Source organism: Geotrypetes seraphini, chromosome 4 (genome assembly GCF_902459505.1).
Source record: "Geotrypetes seraphini chromosome 4, aGeoSer1.1, whole genome shotgun sequence".
Taxonomy (NCBI): domain Eukaryota; kingdom Metazoa; phylum Chordata; class Amphibia; order Gymnophiona; family Dermophiidae; genus Geotrypetes; species Geotrypetes seraphini.
The window spans coordinates 3,174,993-3,199,292 of record NC_047087.1 but is presented as its reverse complement, the minus strand read 5'-3'; the positions used below and the strand labels follow the sequence as shown (position 1 = coordinate 3,199,292).

The window sequence follows — 24,300 nt, the reverse complement described above, 5'->3', positions numbered from 1 at the left end:
AAAAATGTGAAAAAGAACAGGCCCAAGAACTGAACCTTGAGGCACACCACTGTTACCATCCTTCTTTCAGAGTGATCTCCATTGACCACTACCCTCTGTTGCCTTCCACTTAACACTTCCTGTCCCAGTCCATCATTTTGGGGTCCATACCGAGAGCACGGTTTATTTATTATTATATTATTCCCATGCAAAGAAGGATTGCAACTACAATCATCCTTCAGTCTTAACTCCACACCTTGCGCATAGTGTCCTCTATAAAGCTCCTGGGAGTTATCCTGGACAGTAAACTAACATTTCACCAGCAAATCAGTACTGTTGTCCCAAAATGCTTTTATAGGCTTTGATTAATACGTTCTCTTTCCAAAGTCTTTGAGTCCTCTACATTGAACATATTAGTACATTCCCTGGTGATCTCATGTTTGGATTACTGCAGCTCACTATATAAAGGCATCACGCAGAAAGAAATCAGACGCTTGCAAGTTACACAAAACACGGCCGTAAAACTTATTGGGAATGCGAAAAAATCTGACCATGTCACACCACTGGCTCCCTATTCCACACAGAATAACCTATAAAATCATACTTTTAACATTCAAACACTCTGTAACAACCAGACACAATTCTTAAACAATTTTCTAATTCCCTACACCCCAGCTAGAACACTGAGATCACAATCTCAAAATTGTTTAATGGTTCCATCTCTTCATATTATTAGCACTACACGAACAACAAATTTCTCCTTCACAGCCCCATCTCTTTGGAACTCATTACCCCCGGAACTACGGGATGAACCCATTTCAAAGGTAAACTAAAATGTTTCTTTTTAAAGATGCGTTTGACCTCTAATGAAAAATTATCTTCATTTCTGCTCTGGTTTTCAGATGGGATCCCCCCTTCCTTTTGTATTTCCCCTTTATGGCTCTCTTTCTATTTTATAATGTACTACTTTACCTTAATCCTATCGTTCTAGTAGGTCCTGTATGTTTTAATGTATGTTACCCTGTTTTACTATTTTTATTATGTACAAAGCACTTAGAAGACTGTCAAAGGCTTTGCTAAAATCCAAATGTACCACATTTAGCCCTTTCCCTCTATCCAATTCTCTGGTCACCCAGTCAAAGAAATTGATCAGATTTATCTTTCGGGATTTATCTATGTTATCTTGGGCCCTGTAATCCACTGCATTCCAAAAATGCACTATTCTCTTTTTAAAAAAGTTTCCATTAATTTACTTACCACAGAAGTCAGACTTACAGGCCGTAGTTCCCTACTTCTTTATGTCCACTTTTGTGGAGAGGGACCACATCCGCCTTTCTCCAATCCTCTGGTGTACCACTCCTGACTCTAGAGAAGTATTGAAAAGGTCATCAGTGGAGCCTACAAAACTTTCTCGGTACCCTAGGGTGTAAACTATCCGGCTCCATTGCTTTATCCACCTTTAGTTTAACAAACTCTTCATGAACACAAGCCTCTGAAAATCGATCAGGGCCTGCCACCCCTTCAGGCCTCTTTGATCTTGTTTTCTGCGTTTGTGCTCCTTGCACTTCAGCTGTGAGCATAGAACAGAAATATTTGTTAAGCAATTCAGCCTTATCTTTCAGTTTCTACATATTCCTCTCCTTCACAATACCACTTTTGCATTTCCTCCTATCACTAATATATTTTTTAAAAAAAGTCTTGTCCTTCCTGTTTTACCATGTCTACTATTTTTCCATTTGCATCTTTCCTTTCCTGACTACTCATCTAGCCTCTCTTAATTTTTCTAGATATTTTTTCCTGTCGTCTTCTTTGTGCAGTCTTTTGTAGTTTATAAAAGCTAATTTCTTTTTACTTACCATCTCAGATACTACTTATCAGACACTTTCCTTAACTGCAACCTAAAATACTAACCTAGACTAAAACACTTTTTATATAAAACCCTAAAAGAGCCTCTAAAGGCTCCACTATTGTCTAAACTGAAAAAGCTGAGTACTGAAAGGGTGGTTGATCGCTGGAATAATCTTCCACAACAGGTAATTGAGGCAAGCAGTGTGTCAGATTTTAAGAAAAGATGGGATTGGCATGTGGGATGTCTTCATGGAGGTAGTTAGGGAGTGGGCCATTAGTGTGGGCAGACTAGATGGGCCATGGCCCTTTTCTGCCGTCATGTTCTATGTTTCTATGTAACTAAAAAAGTTAAAAAGAATGACAATGAAATAACCTACTGAAGACCAAGTTTACCTTTTCCCAAGTCTGAATGCCAGAAGGTAGAATATTCCAATGGAGTTTTTCTTCCTCTTAGCAGATCCTAATTCAGTAACTCTTCAGGCAGAACAATGAGCTTGACTGTTTGCAGATTGTTCTGCCTTTTTGCACAGCTGATATTTCCCTATACATAAGTCAGCTACAATATTTTTTTTTTTAAGTCAAGGTTTGTTTATTAAAAGTTTTCAGTTTTACAAAATATGGAAGATAACAGGTAAATGCACTCCAAAACAAGAGATATACATAAGTATCAGACAAAATAGCAAGCAAAAAATACAACAAAGATATGCGTTAACAATCACGGACCTGTAACCATAACAAAGTATTGAGAGGTGCCAGATGATGATGATGGTGGGGATAGTTGAATCATACCAAAATATGTATAAAGGTGGAATGCTTGCTTCCAAGTATCAGGGCAAAAAGAGGAAAATAATGAGAGAAAAGATTCATGCTCATAGCAAACTGGAACAACAAAACAAACAAGGATCCAATTATGGGATCTCATCTGACAAGAGGAACTCAGCAAGCTTTTTCCTTAGCCCACATTGTTAATAACAGTGAGGGTGAACACAGCCCCCAAGAGTGATGAAAAAAAAAAAAAAGAATACAGTATTAGCAGTTTGTGATTCAGGTCATAGCGCCCACTGACTCATCTAAAAATCTCTGAAGGTCTGCAGGGTTATCAAAGTTCTTGGTCGTATTGTGATATGTTACTCTCATTCTAGCAGGGTAATATAACCCATATTATGCTCCGATGTTCTTAAGTTGGGAACGCATGGACAGGGAAGGCCTTACGTCTCTGTGCCGTTGTTTTAGATACATCAGAAACAAATGGAATTTGTTTGCCATCCACTTAAACCTGAAGCAGATTTTGCGGCTTGTAGAATTTGAATGGTTTGTGGGTAACACAGCAGCTTCAAACTATAGGCCTTGGAGGTTTGGAAGGTGATGGAGGGCCCGAGGGGACCCTCTGCGCACGCTCTATCTCCAGTGGAGGTATAAATTGGAGTTTCAAGATGGTAGGAATAAAAGTGTGCAAAAACGCCAGCATATCCTTCCCTTCTGTAGATTCGGGAATCCCGATGATGCGAACATTGCTCTGGCGCATCCTATTGGAAATATCTTCCAGGTTTTGTTGTAAGGCAGAGACCTTGTGGAGATCGCACTGGATCTCGAGGTACTGTGAATCATGCGCTGCTAGCCGTTCTTCAGCTAAGTCAATGCAGGCATTATGTTGCTTCATTTGTGTCATAATGTTACTGATCTCGCTTTTAATTTCTGAGGTGGCAGCGAGGTTCTCCTGCATGAGCTCTCTTAATATTTGGAGGTCATGCGAGATAGAAGTGCCGCTTTCAGTGGTGCAAGATGTGGAGGCCTTAGCGGGCGACGGCGGTTCATGCTACGAACGCTTAGATGCTGGATGCGATGCAGCTGGGCCCGCGGGCGAAGCTTTGTCCAGTTTGTTAGCTTTGGTGGACATTCTGATGGTCGAGGGCGCTAATTACTGACCTGTGCCGGTTCTCTTCGGGGCTGAAAAAATGTTTAACGAGCGGGGCTGTGGCGGAGAAAAAGCGCTAAGCAGCCAACTTGAAGACAAGCATGTGATGCCCCCAATCAGCTACAGTATTGGCTAGATCTTGTGAATTCTAAGGCAGGCGTTTATCACCAAGACATAGTTCTGTGAGTCTGGCAACATTTTCAAGTGTTCTGCAAATGTTTTTTCTGTGTGTAATTTGAATCAGGCAATCTATTTTTATATTTTATTAAGTTTTTTTATTGGAAAATCATTTTTAATAGATTAAAGAAATACAATTCCAAACACAACAGTATAATTTTCTGCAACCCTCTTGTTCTTGGCAGGGGCAACAAGAACAAGAGGGCACTCAAAAAAATTGAAGGGAGACAGATTCAGAACAAACGCTAGGAAGTTCTTCTTCACTCAGAGGGTAGTGGATACCTGGAATGCGCTTCCAGAGGAGATGGTAGAGCCGAGTATGATTTTGGGTTTCAAAAAGGGATTGGATGAGTTCCTGAAGGAAAAGGGGATTGAAGGGTATAATTAGAGGGGTACTTGTCTTAGTAAAGGATCACTTACAGGTCATTGACCTTGGGGGGCCACTGTGGGAGCGGACTGCTGGGCACGATGTACCTATGGTCTGACTCGGCAGAGACAATGCTTATGCTCTTATGTTCTTATTACAGACATGAGTATCCGAATGGAACCGTCAATCATCAATACATATATTTCCCCCCATCCCACCCCCCCTGTCATACTCAAATTGAGCCCATACTGATAATGAGATGCTTTACTGAAAATTGAGAATCTTGCTGCGTTTTGCTACAGTTAACGTAAGCCAAAAGGGTTCCCAGATAACAAACAGTTCCTGCCCAGTCAATGAGTCAAGATCTTTAATAGCATATCTTTCCATTGTAAGAAGGTGTATCATTTGTATTCTCCGCAAAGACAGTGCTGGGGGCTTACTCGCAGTCCATTTAAGAAGTATCATTTTCATGCCCAGCAACACTGTTCTATGCAAAAAGCATTTAATACCCTTAGGAAGGGAATCAGCAATATTATACTGTCTGAATAATAATAATCATAAGGGATCCATAGCTACTTTCCACTTCCAAGTAGTAGATACAAATGTAAGGCGTTCCCTTCACTTTAGGACAAGGACAATGCCAGGTACTCTCATTTCAATTCCATTAAAGTCTCACAATGAACTTAAATCTTCATTGAGATGGTTAAATGGTTCAGTGAGATTGAAGTTAGCAAGTCTTAACATTTGTTCCCTTTGATCTAAAACTCACTTGGTTCATTCAGTCCTGGAAAAGGAATGCCAAGACATTCTTGCTCTTGTAGAAACTTGGTTATCCCCAGGTGATGAGGCTTTTTTACAACAATCATGCCCCTCTGATTACCGTATCTTTCACTCTATAAGATGCACCTGACCATAAGACGTACCTACATGTAGAGGAGAAAAAAACAAGAAAAAAAAAATTCTGAACCAAATGGTCCCACCGTCCTGCCCTGTCCCCTGTCCCCCCCTCTGGTGGTCTAGTTGTAGGCTGGGACAGGGTACAGGGCACAGGACAGAACTAGTGGCAGGCAGGCAGGCCTCCCCTCTCCCCCCTCCCCCCCCTCCCCCCCCCTGGAACCTTTTATAAAATTCTGGTGGATGCAAAGAAACTCGATGAAGTTATAGGGAAATACATTTTAAAACCAATAGGAGGAAATATTTTTTCACTCGGTTAAGCTCTGGAATGCATTGCCAGAGGTTATGGTAAGAGCGGATAGCGTAACTGGTTTTAAGAAAGGTTTGGACAAATTCCTAGAGGAAAAGTCCATAGTCTATTATTAAGAAACCTCTGTTTGCCCTGGATTAGTAGCATGGAATGTTGCTACTCTTTTTGGTTTTTTTGCCAGGTATTAGTGACCTGAATTGGCCACTGTGAGAATGGGCTACTGGGCTTGATGGACCATTGGTCTGACCCAGTAAGGCTATCCTTATGTTCATCTTTGTTTTCCATTCCTTTCCTGATAATTCCTAACATTCTATTTGCTTTCTTAGCCACCGCTGCTCACTAAGCTGAGGGTTTCAATGTATCCTCAACGATGACACCTAGATCCTTTTCCTGGGCAGTTAACTCATTAAGGTTACATAATAGATCTCTAGCCATTTCATTCTATAGCTTTCCTGGTGGTCTGCTCTCAGAGCCAATAAAACAACTTGTAATAGTAAGTACTGTCTGTGCTCCCTCCCCCCCCACACTAGAACTGGACAGTGACTAGTGGGGGATGGCTGTAAATGGTACAGTAGTAAAGGTTTTTCACTGTGTGGTACTAACTTATTGCGATCTCCTCTTTCTATTTTCTCTACTACTTACTTACAGAAATACCATGCCAATCCCTAGAGGCAAGTTTTGGCAATTGCAGATGTACTTACTTCTCTTTTTGGAGGGAGTAGGGTATAGTCCTGAGCTCGGACCTCCTAGGACCACATGAAGGGCTGAACAATGCGTCCTGCCAGAAGGAGAGGCCCACCTGGTTGTCGGCTCTTCAATGTGGAGGGAGCTGGGCCCAGATGTTGGTGGGCGGGTCTTTTGGCGATGTGCCCTTGGAGACGATTCCGGTGGGGTAAGGAGGGACTGGAGCACTTCCTACTTACCCTGCTGGAACTTGGGGAGCAAATGGCGGTGTTTGCTTTAGATTCTGATCCACTGTGGGTCTTTATCTACTCCCCTCCTCACTGCTCAGAATTCTTTCAAAAGAGCCTAGAAGAATATATAGATTGGGGGGGGGGTCTTCCCGAATCTTGCCTCAAGGGAGAGGTTTATCGTACAAGTGTTCTTTCTGATTCAACGTCTTTTATTACATTACATTAGTGATTTCTATTCTGCCATCACCTTGCAGTTCAAGGTGGATTACAAAAGGAGTTATCTGGCCATTTCCAGAGTAATTGAAGAGTAGAGCGAATTGCTTCAGAGAATTGGGATGAGTCTTGCAGTATTAGTTTGTCTTCAAGGATTTCTTGAATAGCATGGTTTTTATTTCTTTTCTGAACGATTTGTAGTCTGGGGTCGTTATCAGTAAATTGGAGAGTTGGTAGTCTAGTTTTGTTTTTTGTGTGGGTTGGAGGCCATCGTACAGTTTTTTTCGTTTGATGTCTCTGATTGAGGGATGCGTGAATGGTTTGTGGGTTCTCCTGTTTCTGGTTGAGGTAGTTTGGATTAGGCGGTTGTTTAAGAACATAAGAACATAAGAAATGCCTCTACTGGGTCAGACCTGAGGTCCATCGTGCCCAGCAGTCTGCTCATGCGGTGGCCCAACAGGTCTAGGACCTGTGCAGTAATCCTCTATCTATATCCCTCTATCCCATTTTCCAGCAGGAAATTATCCAATTCCCTCTTGAACCCCAGTACCGTACTCTGCCCTATTACGCCCTCAAGAAGCGCATTCCAGGTGTCCACCACACGCTGGGTAAAGAAGAACTTCCTAGCATTCATTTTGAATCTGTCCCCTTTCAACTTTTCCGAATGTCCTCTTGTTCTTTTATTATTTGAAACTTTGAAGAATCTGTCCATCTCTACTCTCTCTATGCCCTTCATGATCTTGTAAGTCTCTATCATATCCCCTCTAAGTCTTCTCTTCTCCAGGGAAAAGAGTCCCAGTTTTTCCAATCTCTCAGCGTATGAATGGTTTTCCATCCCTTTTATAAGACGCGTCGCTCTCCTCTGAACCCTCTCGAGTATCGCCATATCCTTCTTAAGGTACGGCGACCAATATTGGACGCAGTACTCCAGATGCGGACGCACCATCGCGTGATACAATGGCAAGATAACTTCTTTCATTTGGTTGTAATACCCTTTTTGATGATGCCTAGCATTCTATTTGCCTTCCCTAGCAGCCGCTGCACACTGTGCCGTCGGCTTCATTGTCAAGTCCACCATCACCCCAGGTCCCTTTCTTGGGTACTCTCATTTAAAAACATCCCTCCCATCGTATAGTTGTACCTTGGGTTTCTGTTTCCCACATGTGATACTTTACATTTCTCAACATTGAACTTCATCTGCCATCTCGTTGCCCATTCCCCTAGTTTGTTCAAGTCCCTTTGCAGTTCTTCACAGTCTTCTTTAGTCCGAGCTCTACTAAATAGTTTGGTGTCATCCGCAAATTTTATTATCTCACACTTCGTCCCTGTTTCCAGATCATTTATGAATACATTAAATAGCAGCGGCCCTAGTACTGAGCCCTGCGGGACCCCACTCGTGACCCTCCTCCAGTCTGAGTAGTGGCCCTTCATTCCTACCCTCTGTTTCCTACCCGCCAACCAGCTTCTGATCCATCTATGTACATCTCCTTCCACCCCATGGTTCTTCAGTTTCCGGAGTAGGCGTTCATGGGGCACCTTGTCAAAGGCTTTTTGGAAATCTAGATATATGATGTCTATGGGGGTCTCCTTTGTCCATCCGTTTGTTAATTCCTTCGAAGAAGTGCAATAAGTTCGTTAGGCAAGATCTTCCCTTGCAAAAACCGTGTTGGCTGGTTATCAGAAGTTCGTTTCTTTCAAAATGTTCATCGATTTTTTCTTTTATCAGTGTTTCTGCCATTTTCCCCGGTACCGAGGTCAGACTCACCGGTCTGTAATTTCCTATGTCACCTCTTGATCCCTTTTTAAAGATGGGCGTAACATTGACTATCTTCCAGTCCTCCGGGATCACGCCTGTTTTCAGGGATAGATTGCAAATTTGCTGCAGTAGTTCCGCTATCTCCTTTAGGTAGACTGGGCTGTCTCTGTTTATGGTTTTAAATAGTAGGCAGTAGAATTTGAATTGTACTCTTGCTTGTATTGGGAGCCAGTGTGAGGTATGCTGCCGTGATGTGATCTTGTTTCCTCAGTGAATAGATAAGTCTTAGCGCTGTGTTTTTAACTGTTTGTAGTTGTTTTATCATGGTTGCGGGACAGAGATGATAGAGTATGTTGCAGTAGTCTAGAAGACCTAGGACTAGGGACTGGACCAAGAGCTGGAATTGTGTTCTGTCGAATAATTTTCAAATTTGCCTTAAGTTTCTCATGACCGCAAATGATTTTTGTATTGTTTTGTTGATTTGTGGTTGCATGGTACAGCATCTGTCTATCGTCATTCCTAGAAGTTTTAGAGTGGGTTGTATGGGGTATTTGATTGAGTTTATTACTAGATTTGTCATGGTTGGGGTTTTATTATTTTTGAGGAGAAAGAATTTTGTCTTGTCTGGGTTCAGTTTCAGTTTGTGATTTTTCATCCATGTTGCTACTGTTTCAAGTGTCCTGTGTAGTGTGTCTGTCATGGAGGATGTTGGTTGGTCAAAAGGAAGGAGAATGGTGATGTTGTCTGCATAGCTATAGGAGATTAAGCCTAATTTGTCTAGGCAGGTGCCGAGGGATGCAATGTAGAGATTGAAGAGAGTTGGGGATAGCGGAGATCCTTGGGGTACGCCGCAGGGATTGGACTATGGTTCTGATTTTTCTTTGTTCAACTTTACTCTGTAAGTTCTGGATTGTAGGAATCCTTGAAACCATGTGTGTACCTTGTCTGTGATTCCTATTGTATCTTATCTAGTATCTGTAGTAGGATGTTGTGGTCTACCAGGTCAAATGCTGCGATGAGATCCAGTTGTCTAATCAGCATTTTTCTACCTGTGCTGAGGTGTTGTCTAGCTGTGTCCAGGAGGGAACCTAGTAGTGTCTCTTGTCACCAGTGAGCTCAAGGCAATGGGTCCCGAGCTGCTGGGACAAGAAAAATACTCTTGTGTGCCGCTGCGGGCGACACAAGGAAAAGAAAGGCAGGTTCAGTGGAAGAAAACACAAGTGAATTAGGTAGGTAAAAATCAAAACCCGGACTGGATTTATTCTTCAGAACAAAAATCAAACTGTTGTTTTACTCTTATGTTCTTAAACCAGCCCTCAAAACAAAACCCAAACATAAACTCTGTCAGGATTTGGCCACAATAGTTCAGTCCCCGAACATCAGGTTTGGGGGAAACTTAATAGTCCTATTGCGGTACAAACACTTCCAAACAAGAGTTTTAAACCCAAAACCAGAAACCTTATGCTTCAAGCAAAAATGGATTCTTTATGTAGGCAAGAGTTCCAATCAATAAGGTTTCACTACCAATCAAAAATAGTCCCAACATAAGTCCTCACTTTCCTCTGGAAGACTTGTGCATGAATCAGTGTTTTAAACACTTGCCTTGGACTAGCAGACTTCCATGGGCTGAACACCGGTATGTACCTCAGTGAGTGGCTCCGGCTCCAGTTCCATGGCTTGGGATTCTTCCAAAGGGTCTGAAGGTAACTCTGCTCCAGCCTCAACAAGTTCCATGCATTCAGGCACAGAACAGCCCTGAGCTTGGCAACTGCCTCTGTTCCCTCCAACTCTCCTTCTGTCTCTTCAGCAGGTCAGACCTCTGGTTTAGGAGCTGGCAACCACGCCCCAAACCCTCGGGTGTAGAGGATATCCGGTTCCTTCCTCTCTGATTACGTGGGGGAAGGGCAACCTGCAGTCTAGCCCCAGGACTCCCTCTACTGGATACAGGAGGAACACCAGGTGAACTACTAAACTGAGGTTTAACTTGGGCCAGTTGGGAACTGTCTGCATTAGAGATAGGTCTAACCCTAGAGCCAGACCTAGCAGGCACAGTCTGCATATCACACTCTGTGCTGTAGTTGGTTCTGAAACCAGATTGTGTAGGGTGGAGTATGTTGTGGTCTTCTAGGCAGTTAGTGAGGAGTTTGGCTACCAGGCCTTCTATTAGTTTGACATAAAGTGGTATTGAGGCTATGGGACTGTAGCTGGATGGTTGATCCGTTGCTCCTTTTGGGTCTTGCGGGAAAAGGCCATCTGCGAGCATGGTTTGTATCCATTGTAAGAGGAGAGTGCAGAATTTGGTCCTGGAGGATTTTAATAGGTGTGAAGGACAGTGGCTATATTTTTTGTAGAGTTTGTTAAGGTCAGACCATTGTATAGTGGGGAAGTGGGACCACAGCTGATTCTGGGGGGCATTGTGATCTCTTCTAGGTGGGTTGTGATTTTGGTTTTAATGTATTCTGCTTAAAGGGTGGCTGAAGGGGGACGGGTGGTGTTATTGGCCAGACAGGGTTTCATCTGAGATTTGTTTAGTGTCTGTGAAGAGAAGTTGCTTTTCAGCTACAACAGGAAGCAGAACTGTATTTGAAGTTCTTAGAGACCCTCAAAGCTGTTGTAGCTATTCCCCTCTGACTTTTTCTGCAAGAGCAATAGCTTCATATATACAGTAACCACATGATTTATATTTGTTTTTGCATTTAAAGTTTTATCCTGATCGTCACACATTGTCCTGCAGATGGCAGCACTTTACTTTCTCTAATTTTGACTCTGACATCAGTCCATTATACGTCTCATGCTCTTATCAATTAGAACACCTGCTTCTGCAGCCTAATGAGTTCCCTGTGGCTGGCCTTGTATTTTCTTTAAAAACAACCTGAGTTCTGCGAATTCTGTTTTCCTCGAAGCTAACAAAGACTTGACCCATACTGCATAACCGATAATTATTAGCTCAGCTCTGTTTAATTTTTACTTCTGTAACTTCCCAATGCTATTACAAGATCTTTATACTTCATTTAGCTTTATTATCTGATGTAACCCAATCTACCTCAATGCCCCAGCACAAGCGTAAGTGTGATTTGAAGATAGACCCCCAATTCCACTACCCCATGCACCTTCCCATTCTCATCTACACCAATTGAGAATATTTACTCATGTGTGTATCTTTCCGAGCTCTCACTCATAGTTACCATCTTCAGCTCAGTGGCTCAGCTTTGCTTTTGCATGTATTCGTGTTAGACCTAGAAATCCCAGAATTCCTCATCAATCTGCAGTCATCTACTATGTTAACTATGACATGAAAATAAACCAGTAATATATTCTATTACTACTATTTATCATTTCTATAGTGCTGAAAGACATATGCAGTATTGTACATTTAACATTCAATAGATGGTCCCTGCGTAGAAAAGTTTATAGTCTAATTTGGACAGACCAAAAGGAAATCTCGGGGTTGGGGTGCAATGGGCAAGTGAATTAAGAGTTGAAAGCAGCTTCAAAAAAGTGGACTTTTAGCTTGGATTTGAATAGCGCTAGAGACGGAACTTGACATAGTGACTCTGGCAGCATGTTCCAGGCATATGGTGTGGCAAGAAAGAAGGGACAGAGTCTGGAGTTGGCGGTGAAGGAGAAGGGTACAAATAAGGATGATTTACCCAATGAATGGAGTTCATGGGGGGAGATAAGTAAGGAGAGATATTGAGGGGCTATAGAGTGAAGCACATTGGCTCCCAGTCACTCATCGAATAACATATAAACTCTGTCTGCTCACTTTTAAGTCTTTACTCAATAAAACTCCAGCTTTTATATATAAATTATTAATCCCATACAATCCAAGTAGAACATTAAGGTCTAATGAGCAAAATCTACTAACCATTCCCTCACTTAAGATCATTAATACAAGATGGCAATTCATCTTTTCAGTAACTGCTCCACAGATCTGGAACGCCCTCCCAATCTTTCTACGAAATGAGCATGATCTGGGAAAATTTAAAAGTAATCTAAAAACATTTCTTTTTAAAGATGCCTTTGGCATTTGATCTATTAATTTTTAGACTGTTGTTTTAAATATTATATTCTACTGTTACATGCCTTCCCAATGTTTTTTTTCCTTTTTTGTTCTACTTTTCTATCATGAATTGTATTTCACATCCCCTTTTTTACCTTATGTTACGAATATGTTGAACCATTTTTAATATTATATCATTATTTAAAGTTTGATTTGTATTGTATGTTGAACCATTTTTAAAATTATGTCATTATTTAAAGTTTGTATTGTATTGTTTCCCACTGAATGTATTTTAAATTGTACATCGCTTTGAATTATGATTAAGCGATTAATCAAAAAATCATTAAACTTGAATACACTTGTAAGTCAGTAAGAGGAGTTTGAACTGTATTTGGAAGCCAATAAAGTGACTTGAAGTAACTTGATTCTTCAAACATTTTATTCATTGTCTACTCTGGTTTTCTGTGGTATTGTGGACAATTGCCTCTCCTTCTGGACCATATATTTTCTTTGTTTTGGTTAGGGTTCCTATAGCCCAGTGTAGCACCAGAAATGTGAACAAAATGAAGCATGAAAGTATGGGGCTTAATCTATATTTTGTCTTCTAGTCTTATGATTTACTCTCTTGTCTTCCTTCTTGGGATTTTTGTGAATGACTGACTGTTTTCCTCTTGTTACAGAGTGACAGTTCAAGAACAGTTGGAGGAAGTGGAAGAATTGCGTGCACAGGTCCTATCTAAAGAGCAATTGCTACAGCAGTTACATTACCAACTAAGAAATGCTATCCAGAGCCATGAAACAACCCAGCTGGAGGTATGGACAATTTGAAAGCATAGAGTTCTAAAACTGGGCATGCAAGTTTGGGGTTTATTTGCCAGTTTGCCATGCTGATTCATTTGCAGAAGACAAGTTGAAGCAGTGTACAATTTCAATCCTAAAAATTAGGGAAAGGGAAAAGAACTCTAAATAATTATAGGAAAAACTAAACAGAAAGATTCAATTACAGTCAACCAAAAGAAAAAAAGTAATATACTCTTAAAACCAAGAGCTATAGTTAAAAACAAAGCATAAAAATAACAACATGCTTTCCATATCCCACAGTTTAGAGCAGCTATCCAGACCCCAATATGTCAGCCAAAAAGCAGCACTAAAGTAATGAGTTTTGTTTTTTTTTAATTGAAATTTTATTAATAAAGAAAATGCACAAGAGAGCAAGGCAATACACATCACAAGCGAAAACAAAGGCAATCAATAATCAGGCTCTCAAGAACAAAATAAGAGAAACAATGTTGTACAATATAATACGCAAAAATACAGAATCAACAACGTCCCAAGCCCTCCCCCCCCCACCCCCGGTGACAAGCCCAGACTCCCACTCCAACAGTGGACAGGAAAGGTTCAAAGAGCAATAAGTAAAGAAAAAGGTACCCCGAAAGGAAAGCATAGACCAAACAGACCCACCCCCCACAGAAAATGTCCCACAGAAGTCAAGTAAGGGAGCGAAAATTCCTCCATATATGAGCAAAGCTATGGCGGAGCCCATGCTGAGCCGCTGTAAGGCGGTACAAGAGTTGCCACTGGTGCAACTTCAATTCCACCTCCTGCCATGATGGAGGTACCGGTTGCTTCCACCTAGAGGCCAAAAGCAAGCGGGCAGCAGTAAGAGCTAAAATGCAAAAGGTGGATTCTCCCCGTTCCAAGTCCAGCTCATGCCAAAACAGCAAGGCATGACGCCAGTCTGCTGGAATCCTCTGCTGCAGAATGACAGAAATATGATCAAAAATTTCGATCCAATAATCCCGCACAATCCTACAGGACCACTACATATGAAGATATGTGCCCACTTCTCCACAGCCCCTCCAACAGAGACCCCCACCCCCCCTCCCCATCTTGGCCAATAGCAGGGGGGTATAATACCACCGGAGCAGAACCTTAAACCCATTTTCCACAATCAAAGTAGCAATACCAGAAGAAGAGATCGCCCGCCAAATTTCCACCCACATCTCCCTTGGGATAGGGGCACCCCAATCACCCTCCCAGGACGTCACATAAGGCAATACACTCACCCCCCCAGAATTCAAACACTTGTAGATCGCCGACAGAGCTCCCTTCCGAACCACAGGGCCCAATAGAAGCTCAAATCCTGTTTTACCCTCCAGCATCTCAGTCAGGAAACCAGAGGATTGAACATAGTGAACCACCTGCAAATAAGGGAAAATATCCCGGGGCAACAACTGGTAGCGAGGCTGGAGCTCCCCAAAAGACCTCACCCTCTTCATTTCCAAATCGCAAAATTGTCCCAAGCAAACCAAACCCTGAGCCTCCCACCTCTTAAACACCCCAGCTCCCCTTCCCGGAATAAACTCAGGATTAAAGCGCAAAGGGGCATACCAAGAATATCGCCGCCCCTGTAAAAGCACACAGCGCACCGCTCTCCACACCTGCATCGCTGTCCGGATGGAGGACATCCGACATCTACCCCCCCCACTCCCCGGGACCCACGGCAGATGTATTAAGGGCACATCCCCCTCCAAGCCCTGTTCAAGGTCCACCCAAAGTTTCGGGGCTTGAGTCTGCCACTCCAAGAGTGTTCGCAGCTGCGCCGCCTGGTAATACTTCAGCACATTAGGTACCGCCAACCCACCCTCGCCCTTGCCCAAATACAAGACTCGGCGACTCACCCGCGGTCTTTTTCCCGCCCAAATAAAGTGGAGAAGGCTCCGCTGTACCCCTTCCAACAGCCTCCGCGGGATCCACAAGGGTAGAGCCTGAAAGAAAAAGAGGAGGCGAGGCAGAATCATCATTTTGACTACCTCTATTCTCCCCAGCCAAGAAAAATAATAACTATCCCAGCTGACCAAGTCCAAACGAATACGACGAAACAAAGGAAGATAATTAAGATCAAACAAATTCGAACCAGGAGGCCCAAAATACACCCCCAAATACCTCAAAGAGTGTTTAACCCACAGAAAAGGAAACCGTCGCTTTAGCGCCCCCACCCGATCCGCCGACAAATTCACATTCAACACTTCCGATTTCCCAACATTGACCCGAAAACCCGACACCGCCCCGAACTCCTTCAATTCCTCCAACACTGCAGGCAAAGAGTTGTCTGGGTCCTCCATCGTAAAAAGCATATCGTCCGCAAACAAATTCACTTTGTAGTCCCCAGAAGGGGTATGGACTCCCTGAATGCGGGCGCTGGCACGGATCCGCTGTGCAAGGGGCTCCACCACCAACGCGAACAAGATGGGAGATAGGGGGCAACCCTGCCGGGTACCCCAAAATAAGGGGAAAGTATCAGAGTACCCCCCATTCACTTTAACACAGGCCAGCGGATTAGTATATAAAATACGGATCCATTCCCTCAAGCGTGGCCCCAACCCTACAGCCTCCAAGACCTGAAACAAAAATGGCCAAGAAACCCTATCGAAAGCATTCTCGGCATCTATAGAAAGAAACACAGTATCGTCCCCCCAGGTCCGAGCCAACTCCAACAAATCATAAACTCTCTGAACACTATCCCCAACCTGCCGTCCCACCACAAAGCCCGTCTGGTCAGGATGAATCAAACGGGGAATCCAACTCATCAGGCGATCCGCTAAGACCCGTGTAAAAAATTTTTGTATCTACCCCCAACAGAGAGATTGGGCGATAAGACTCACAGCGCGCAGGGTCCTTCCCCTCCTTAGCCAACACAGTAACCCCCGCTAAGCGCATGAAAAAGGGTAATTGACCGCCCCCTTGCAAAGAATTAAGAAAAGTCACCAACGGGGGCAACAACAAATGTTGGAAGCGTTTATAATATCGCACCGTAAAACCGTTCAACCCAGGAGATTTACCCACATGCATAGAGCGCAAAGCCCCAGTCGCTTCCAGAACTGAAAGGGGTCTATCTAGGCGTTCCACATCAACCTCCGCTATCTGAGGCAAAGAGGCCGACTCGAGATAGCGCTCCCGATCAAGGGGGGTACCCTCCACCTCAGGGGTATACAACTTACCATAATACTCTACAAAACGCGCCCGAATTGCATCTTCCCTATGAAGAAGCTCCCCGGAAGCCGTCCGGAGAGCCAAGATATGGTTCTGAGAACGAAGCACCTTCAACCGGTGAGCGACCAAACGACTAGCCTTATTGGAGAACTCAAAGTACTTTTGCTGTAATAACTGAAGATTGAAACGCAAGCGGTCGAGTTCAAGAGCATGCAAGTCACTACGCGCCTTCTGTAACTGGCTGCTCACAGTTACATTCCAGGGCTGACGCTTATGGATCCCCTCAAGTCTCCCAATTGTGGCCAACAGGGCATCCACTTCCTCCCGCTGGCGTTTGCGCCGGAAGGATGCCAAAGAAATCAGTCGACCCCTGAGGGTAACTTTCAATCCTTCCCAGACAGATTCTGGGGAGGCCCCACACTCCAAATTATCCGTTAAATAATCCTGAATCCACCCTGCAATTTGATCCGCTACTGAAGGATCATCCAGCAAGCTGTCATTGAAACGCCAGTATTTCTGCCCAACCCCACCACCCGTACCAGCAAGCTGTAACCAAACAGGCGCATGATCGGACCAAGTGGTCCGCTCAATGCCCGCCCTCTCCACTCTGCGAAGGAGACCCCGTTCAACAAAAATATAGTCAATCCTAGAATAGGAAGCATGTACCTGCGAAAAATAGGAATAATCTCGCACCCGAGGGTGCAACCAGCGCCACCCATCCTCCACATTAAGTTCCCGGAGCGCAGCCCGCAATAGGTTCCGATCTCGTCTACCATAGCCCCCAGCAGACCCAGAGTTATCCAAGTGCGGTGTGACAGTAAGATTGAAATCCCCACCCAAAATTAAGGCCCCACCCTTAAACTGCAAAATCATGGTCGCCAGGTCCCGAACAAAAGAGCCCTGACCCTCATTGGGAGCGTAAACATTAACCAAGGAATACAGACAGCCCTCCAACAGCACCTCCACCATAATATAGCGACCCTGAGGGTCCCGCACCACCCGTTTAACCTCACACCTCAGGTGCTTACTAAACAGAATCCCCACCCCACCCGTCTTGGAGCGACCCGCCCGAGATGCCCAGAGTGCGGTAGGGAATCGGGGGTCACGGACCAGTTTCTCGTGAGACCGTAACAAATGTGTTTCCTGGACAAAGCATACGGAAGCCCTCAGACGGACCAGCTCCCGAAATAAAGCCTTCCGTTTATGGGGAGAGTTAAGCCCCCTAACATTATAAGAGATAAACTTAATACCAGCCATAGAGAGAAAAAGAAACCCAACAGGTACCCAAGGCCCAAAAATAAAGTATAGAAAGAAGAACCCCCAAGTCAAGAACTGTCACCCCCCACAGCCCAACCCCACCCCATCCCACCCCGTACCCACCCACCACACCCCTCCATCCCCCAACCCCCACAATGGGAGCAGCCAAACCTCCCATGTACAAACCCGGAAGTTAACAGTCCCCAACGCCCTTTACACAGCCCAAGACAACAGCAAACTGATCCCCATAGACAAACAGCCCACCCACCAACAACCATCCCCACCCCACAACTGCCCCCAACTCACTAAGCAAAGTCACTTTTCAAAGGAGCAACAAGCCAGGTACAACAACCAGCTATCCCCCTCCAGCCACCCGAGCCCGGATACCTCCTAGCCCTAAGGCACATCTTTTATCCCCCCCCCCCAAGGGGCATAGGCACAGGCCACTCACACAGGGAATTAGTACCCACATCTAGCACAGTTCAAGTGAGTCCTGAAGAGGTAGAAGCCACTGCAGGTGGGGAGGTTCCACCACCCGGACCTCCACGGCTCCCTCGAGCACCACGCTCCACACGCTGCCATCCAGAAGGGGCAGAGGGCCTACCAGGGCTGACCCTGTCCCGTTGCTCCGGGCCCGACACCTCCGGCACCTCAATGCCCGCTTTCAACAGCAGTTCTCGTGCTTCTCGTACAGTCACAACCCTGGTATGGACTCCATTGATGGTAATAACCACACCGAAGGGATAGGTCCAACGATAGCGGAGATTGCCCCGCTGGAGAGCTTTGGTGATCTCCCGGAAGGAGCGCCGCTTCTGCAGGGTGCTAGCAGCCAGATCCTGATAAAATTCCAGGCGATGACCCTCCCAGGTCACCGTACCCAACTCCCGGGCCCTCCGCAAGGCCCGTTCCTTGATCACGAAGCTCTGCAGGCAAACCACCACATCCTTAGGCTGGTCCGAGAGCCGCGGGCCCAAAGCTCGGTGTGCCCGTTCTATCCCCGGGTCAAGGGAGTCATCCTGGAGCAGCCAGCGCAGCAGACGCAGAACCACCTCACGAACATCCCTATATTCCGGAAGCTCTGGGAGTCCCCGCACTCGCAAATTATTCCGACGAGTGCGGTTTTCCAAATCCTCGACTTTATCTAGCATGAGTAGGTAATCAGCGCCAGAATCCTCTATCTTGCGCTGCACACCAGTGACAGAAGACTCACACGTGTCCAGCCGGGTCTCAACCACATCCACACGAGAGCCCACCTCAAGGAGATCCGAACGCAGTTCCTGCACAGTCTCCCGAACCTGCACTGCTACAGCCGCAATATCAGATTTCACCTCCTGTATCCAGCGCTGCATGTCAGCCTTAGTTAACGGGTCAGCCGAGCTCACAGCCGATTCCAGGGCTGCCGGATCCGACGCATCCCCCACCGCAAGCAGGGCCCCACTGCCACCTTCATCTGGGCCCGAGCCACCACGTGCGCCCTTGCCAAGGGTCTGCTCCAGTGTGCGTTGCCCGAGTTTGTCTCCAGGCAGCCGTTTCCGCGTCGCCATTGCCGGATCGCACTCCCTCACAACCGGGACCCGACGTACAAAAAAACAAAGCGCGATTGCACAGCCGAAACAGGGATTTTTGCGCGGGCTGGAACGGAGCTCACCTAGCAAGCGTCCATTCGTGCCGGTGACGTCACTTCCTCTCAAGTAATGAGTTTTTAAAGGAGTTTTGAAAAATGTGGCAGAGTCCAATCCAGGTTTTCTTGGATCTTGTGCCCACTCTCACAAACTGCCTGGACACTTACAGGTATAATAGATGTTTTTATTAAGTAGAGACCTCTCAGGCACTAGTAAGGCAAATCCTTTCTCAGATCAAGGATAAACAGTTTTTCTTAAGCAAGGTTCAAAGGCTGGTTCCATCCAGACCCACACATAGTCCACAATCCTCAGTATAACAAGGTTGGTTTTCCTTAGCCAGCCATGTACCAAATATCTTGCACTGTCAGCTCTTCTAACAGTCCTTACAAGATTGGTTGGCTTCTCAGGGCTTTTCCTCAGCCCATGGCGCTCTCTCTCTCTCAAAAGAATCCTTCATCCCAGGGTTGTTTTCAACCCCCAGATAGGGAAGTGTTCTCTAGTAGAAACCTCTTCCTCGGGATCTTCTCTCTCAGGGATCTCCCTGAATGATTCCAGTATGGGGCAGAAGTGTTCCTCCTTGCCTGAGTTCCGCTCCTCTGACTCAACAGGGCTGTATCCCTTTCCTAATGGATCTGAGCACTGAGCTGCAAAGCTCAGGGCATTCTGGAACAGGTAGTTTTCCCTGATTTGTCTGATGCTTCCTGCTGCCCAATGGCATAACTGCAGTCTTAGTGAGGGAAAACCCTTTAATCCCTCACAAAAATCTTATACTAATATTCTGAATGCAGAGGTAAGGGTAAGTTATTCCATAATCTGGAAGCTAGAAAATAAAATGTGTTGTTTCTGGTTGATTCCCCCTTTGGTTGCAAAAGACCAGGGAGAACCAGTCTATGATCATTCAAAGCCCAAACTCCAAAGCGGTGGATATGGGAATACATGAGAACAGATAATCCAAAGTCCCCGAGTTAAGTCTCTCTTAAAAAGTAAAAAAAATGCCCCAAGTTCATTAATAACTGTCAGGAATCTAAGTAATCAAATACCATTATTGAAATGAGACAAAAGGATAATATTTGGAAAGGTTTGTATAGCAATGCCCACAGTATGGGAAACAAATGTCCAGATCTGGAGGTTTTAATAGTAGAAGCTGATTTGGATTTAGTAGCGATCACAGAGATGTGGTTCATGGAGAACCATAACGGGGATATAGTTATACCTGGCTATAATCTATTCAGGAGGGACAGAGAGCTTGATGCGCAAAACACGGTCGCTAAGACCATGCGGTTCACTGTGGGATGATTTTTTGGGACTGATTTTAAACAGCAATCAATGTTCAAACAGCTGTCCATACAAATGAGTTTTGTGGAGGGCAGTCGTAATCCCAACCATTTGCACACCTAGAAACCGGCTCTCACACATGCACAGAGCCAGTTTGGGGAAGCCTGAACAGCTGAGCAGCAGGGGAAGCCCCAAAGCAACCTCCTGCCACTCAGCTCTGATGTCGGAGAGGTTTCCAGGTTAGCTAAGTGCAGCATGTAAACCTCCGCCTGCAACAAGTGCCGCTGAAGGCAGAAGGAGTGAGTGCGGCTCAAATGAGGTAACCCCCCCTCACTGACCTGGAAGGCTTTCCTCTGATGTCAGCTCTGACATTGGAGGGATGGGCAGAAAGAAGGAACCCCGGCTGCAGCTTTAGCTGGCGGGTGGAGGGCAGGAAGGAGGGATCCCTGGTGGTGGCTTTGGCGAGCTGGTGGAGGGCAGGAAGGAGGGATCCCTGGTGGTGGCTTCAGCAGGTGGGTGGAGGGCAGAAAGGAGCGATCCCGGCAACGGCTTTGGCGGGTGGGCAGGCAATATTCTCAATGGCAGCCAGTGCCGCATACCCCTAAGGGTATGCATATCGCATATTGAGAAACACTGTTTTAAGGTGAAGCTTGGTAGGCAAACTTAAACAGAATATTTAATTTAATTTCCACCAAGACTAAAATACTTAAAGAAATATATATATTTTTTTAAATCTTTATTCATTTTCAAATCAAACAAGTGCACAAAAATATATCATACAAGTAATTCCAATATAGCACTATAATATCTAACACATAAAATCTAATAGTGTAAAAAAAAAAAAACCCACCCACCCTTCATCACATTTTCAACTAAAATAGAGTATTCTATATTATATAACATATGATAACATATCTTATTAAATTACACCCCATATCTACCCTCCCCCTTGAGTGTGCTAAATAGAGCTAAGAAAGAAAAGAAAAGGAAAAGAAAATAATTGATGTCTAATCATCACAATATTTTGCCAATGGCCCCCATATCTTTACAAAGTTATTATATGTCCCTTTTTGTACCGCTATTGCTCTTTCCATCTTAAAAATATGACATAACGAATTCCACCAGAATGTGTAATTAAGATTCTTGTAATTTTTCCAATTGTTGGTAATATGTTGAATGGCAACCCCTGTCATGACTAATAAAAGTTTATTATTATATGACAATATTTGACTCTTCTTCCTCATAGCCATTCCAAATAAAACAGTATCATAGGAAAGCGCAACATGGTTTTCCAATAAAGAGTTTACTTGAGACCAGACTGAATTCCAAAATAACTTAATATAGGGACAATAATAAAGTAGATGATCTGATGTCCCTGGCTCCAGATTACAGTGCCAGCATTTATTGGACTTAGAGCTATCTAATTTTTGTAAATGAACAGGGGTTCAAAATGCTCTATGCAACAAAAAAAACCCAAGTTTGCCTCATAGATGCTGACACTGTAGATCTCATCCTCCAAGACCAAATTCGTGGCCATTGAGATGCAGAAATCTGATGCTTAATCTCAATGCTCCAAATGTCTCTAAGACCACATTTTGGTTTTTTATTCAAGTATCCAGATAGTAATTTATACCACAATGCGGCTTGATGTCCTAGGAAGTCTGCTTGGAAGCATAGGAACTCCAGACTATATTGATTGTTAAGAGTCTTCCATTCAGGGAACCCCACCTGAATAGCCTGCTTCAACTGCAACCACTTAAAACTTTGTGATTTATTAAGACCAAATCTATGTTGCAATTGTGAAAATTCAAGCAGTTTACCATCTGAAATAACATCATTCAGAGTTCGAATGCCTGCTATAATCCAGTTCTTCCAGAGGACTTGGTATCTGCCGATTTTAATCTTGGAGTTTATCCATAAGGATTGATTAGTTGATTTATTAATTGGAATAGGTGTTAAACTAGTATATCTCAACGTTTTCCAAGTATCCATTAAAATTTTGTTCTCCTTATATCTCCTAGGCATGTTAATACTTGGTACATGAACTAAATTCAAAGGAAACAAGAGGCGCCATTCCAAATATAACCAATCTGGTGCATTATCTATGAGTTCTGGGAGTATCCAGTACATACCCTGACGTAAAATATAGGCTTGATGGTACCTATAAAAATTTGGAAAATTTAACCTGCCCTCCTCAATTGGCGTTTGCAAGGACACTAAAGCAATTCTAGGCATTTTACCAAGCCAAATAAATTTTGTAAGAATACCATTAAGCTTTTTATAAAAGGACCCTTGAAAAAAAATTGGTATCATACTCATTTGATAACAAACCACAGGCAAAATCATCATTTTAATAGTTTGAACTCTTCCCCCACCAAGAAAGATGTAAAGGATTCCATTGCTCACATAACTCTGTAACTCTCTTCAATACAAATTTTTCATTTTCTTTCACTGTGTCGTCAGTTGTATTTTTTTTTTTTTTTTTTATAATTCTTTATTCATTTTTAAACTTTCAACAAGTGTACAATATAAGTAATACATAGATTTACTAACATCACTTGATAAATCTATCAAGATCATAACAAAGGTATATATATCTAAACCCTTCTTCCCCCCTCCCTTTCCATACAATTATTTAATTGAATCAATCTTTGTCATATTTCTTTTTTTTTTTACATTTTTATTTATTTATTTTTTTTCATTTATATAAACCCTCCCCTTTCCCTTCCAATCATAAATAATGTTAATAAAATGGTGTTTATTCATTACAAAACAATGTCAATGGCCCCCATATTTCATTAAACCTTTTATAATTTCCATTTTGTATTGCTATTGAACGTTCCATTCTATATATGTGACATAGTGAATTCCACCAGAAATTAAAATTAAGTCTTGTGTGATCTTTCCAATTTGTAGTAATATGTTGCATGGCAACTCCTGTCATAATCAATAAAAGTTTGTTATTACTTGCCGATATCTGACTCTTTTTCCTCATAGATATGCCAAATATCACAGTATCATAAGTTAATGCTACAGGATTATCTAATAAAGAATTTATTTGATCCCAGATCGAATTCCAAAAGGCTAATATATAGGGACAGAAAAATAAAAGATGATCCAAAGTCCCTACTTCAAGCTTACAATGCCAGCATCTATTAGACATTGAACTATTTAATTTTTGTAATCTAACAGGGGTCCAAAATGCTCTATGCAAAAGAAAAAACCAAGTTTGTCTCATAGATGCTGACAGTGTACATCTTATTCTCCAAGACCAAATTTGTGGCCATTGAGATGCCAAAATTTGATGATTAATCTCAATGCTCCAAATATCCCTAAGACCATTTTTAGGTTTTTTATTAACCAATTCACTAATAACTTTATACCACTGTGCGGCCTGGTGACCCAGAAAATCTGCCTGGAAGCATAAAAATTCCATGCTGTATTGAAAATTTAAAGTTTTCCATTCAGGGAACCCTGCCTGAATGGCCTGCTTCAATTGCAACCATTTATAAAATTGTGATTTATTCAGTCCAAATTTATTTTGCAATTGTGTAAACTCAAGCATTTTTCCATTTGAAATAACATCATTTAAAGTTCGTATTCCTGCATTTAACCAATGCCTCCAGACAATCTTAGTTCCGCCAATCTGAATCTTGGAGTTTAGCCATATAGATTGATTTGTCGATTTACTAATAGGAATTTCAGTTAAATTACTTACATATCAGTTGTATTTTTAATTTGAATACCTAAATATTTAAATCCATCCTCTTTCCATAT

At 43.3% G+C, this 24,300-nt stretch overlaps 1 protein-coding gene across 2 annotated transcripts in view; it reads left to right on the top strand.

The window, feature by feature from the left end:
• The window catches only part of PMFBP1 (polyamine modulated factor 1 binding protein 1), a 561,980-nt gene that overhangs the window by 71,420 nt on the left and 466,260 nt on the right, over positions 1-24,300 (top strand). For both annotated transcript variants that reach the window (XM_033943674.1, XM_033943673.1), the window contains exon 3: positions 13,057-13,189. In XM_033943674.1, coding sequence (XP_033799565.1) covers positions 13,057-13,189 — 133 coding nt within the window. The remainder of the gene's footprint in view (positions 1-13,056; positions 13,190-24,300) is intronic.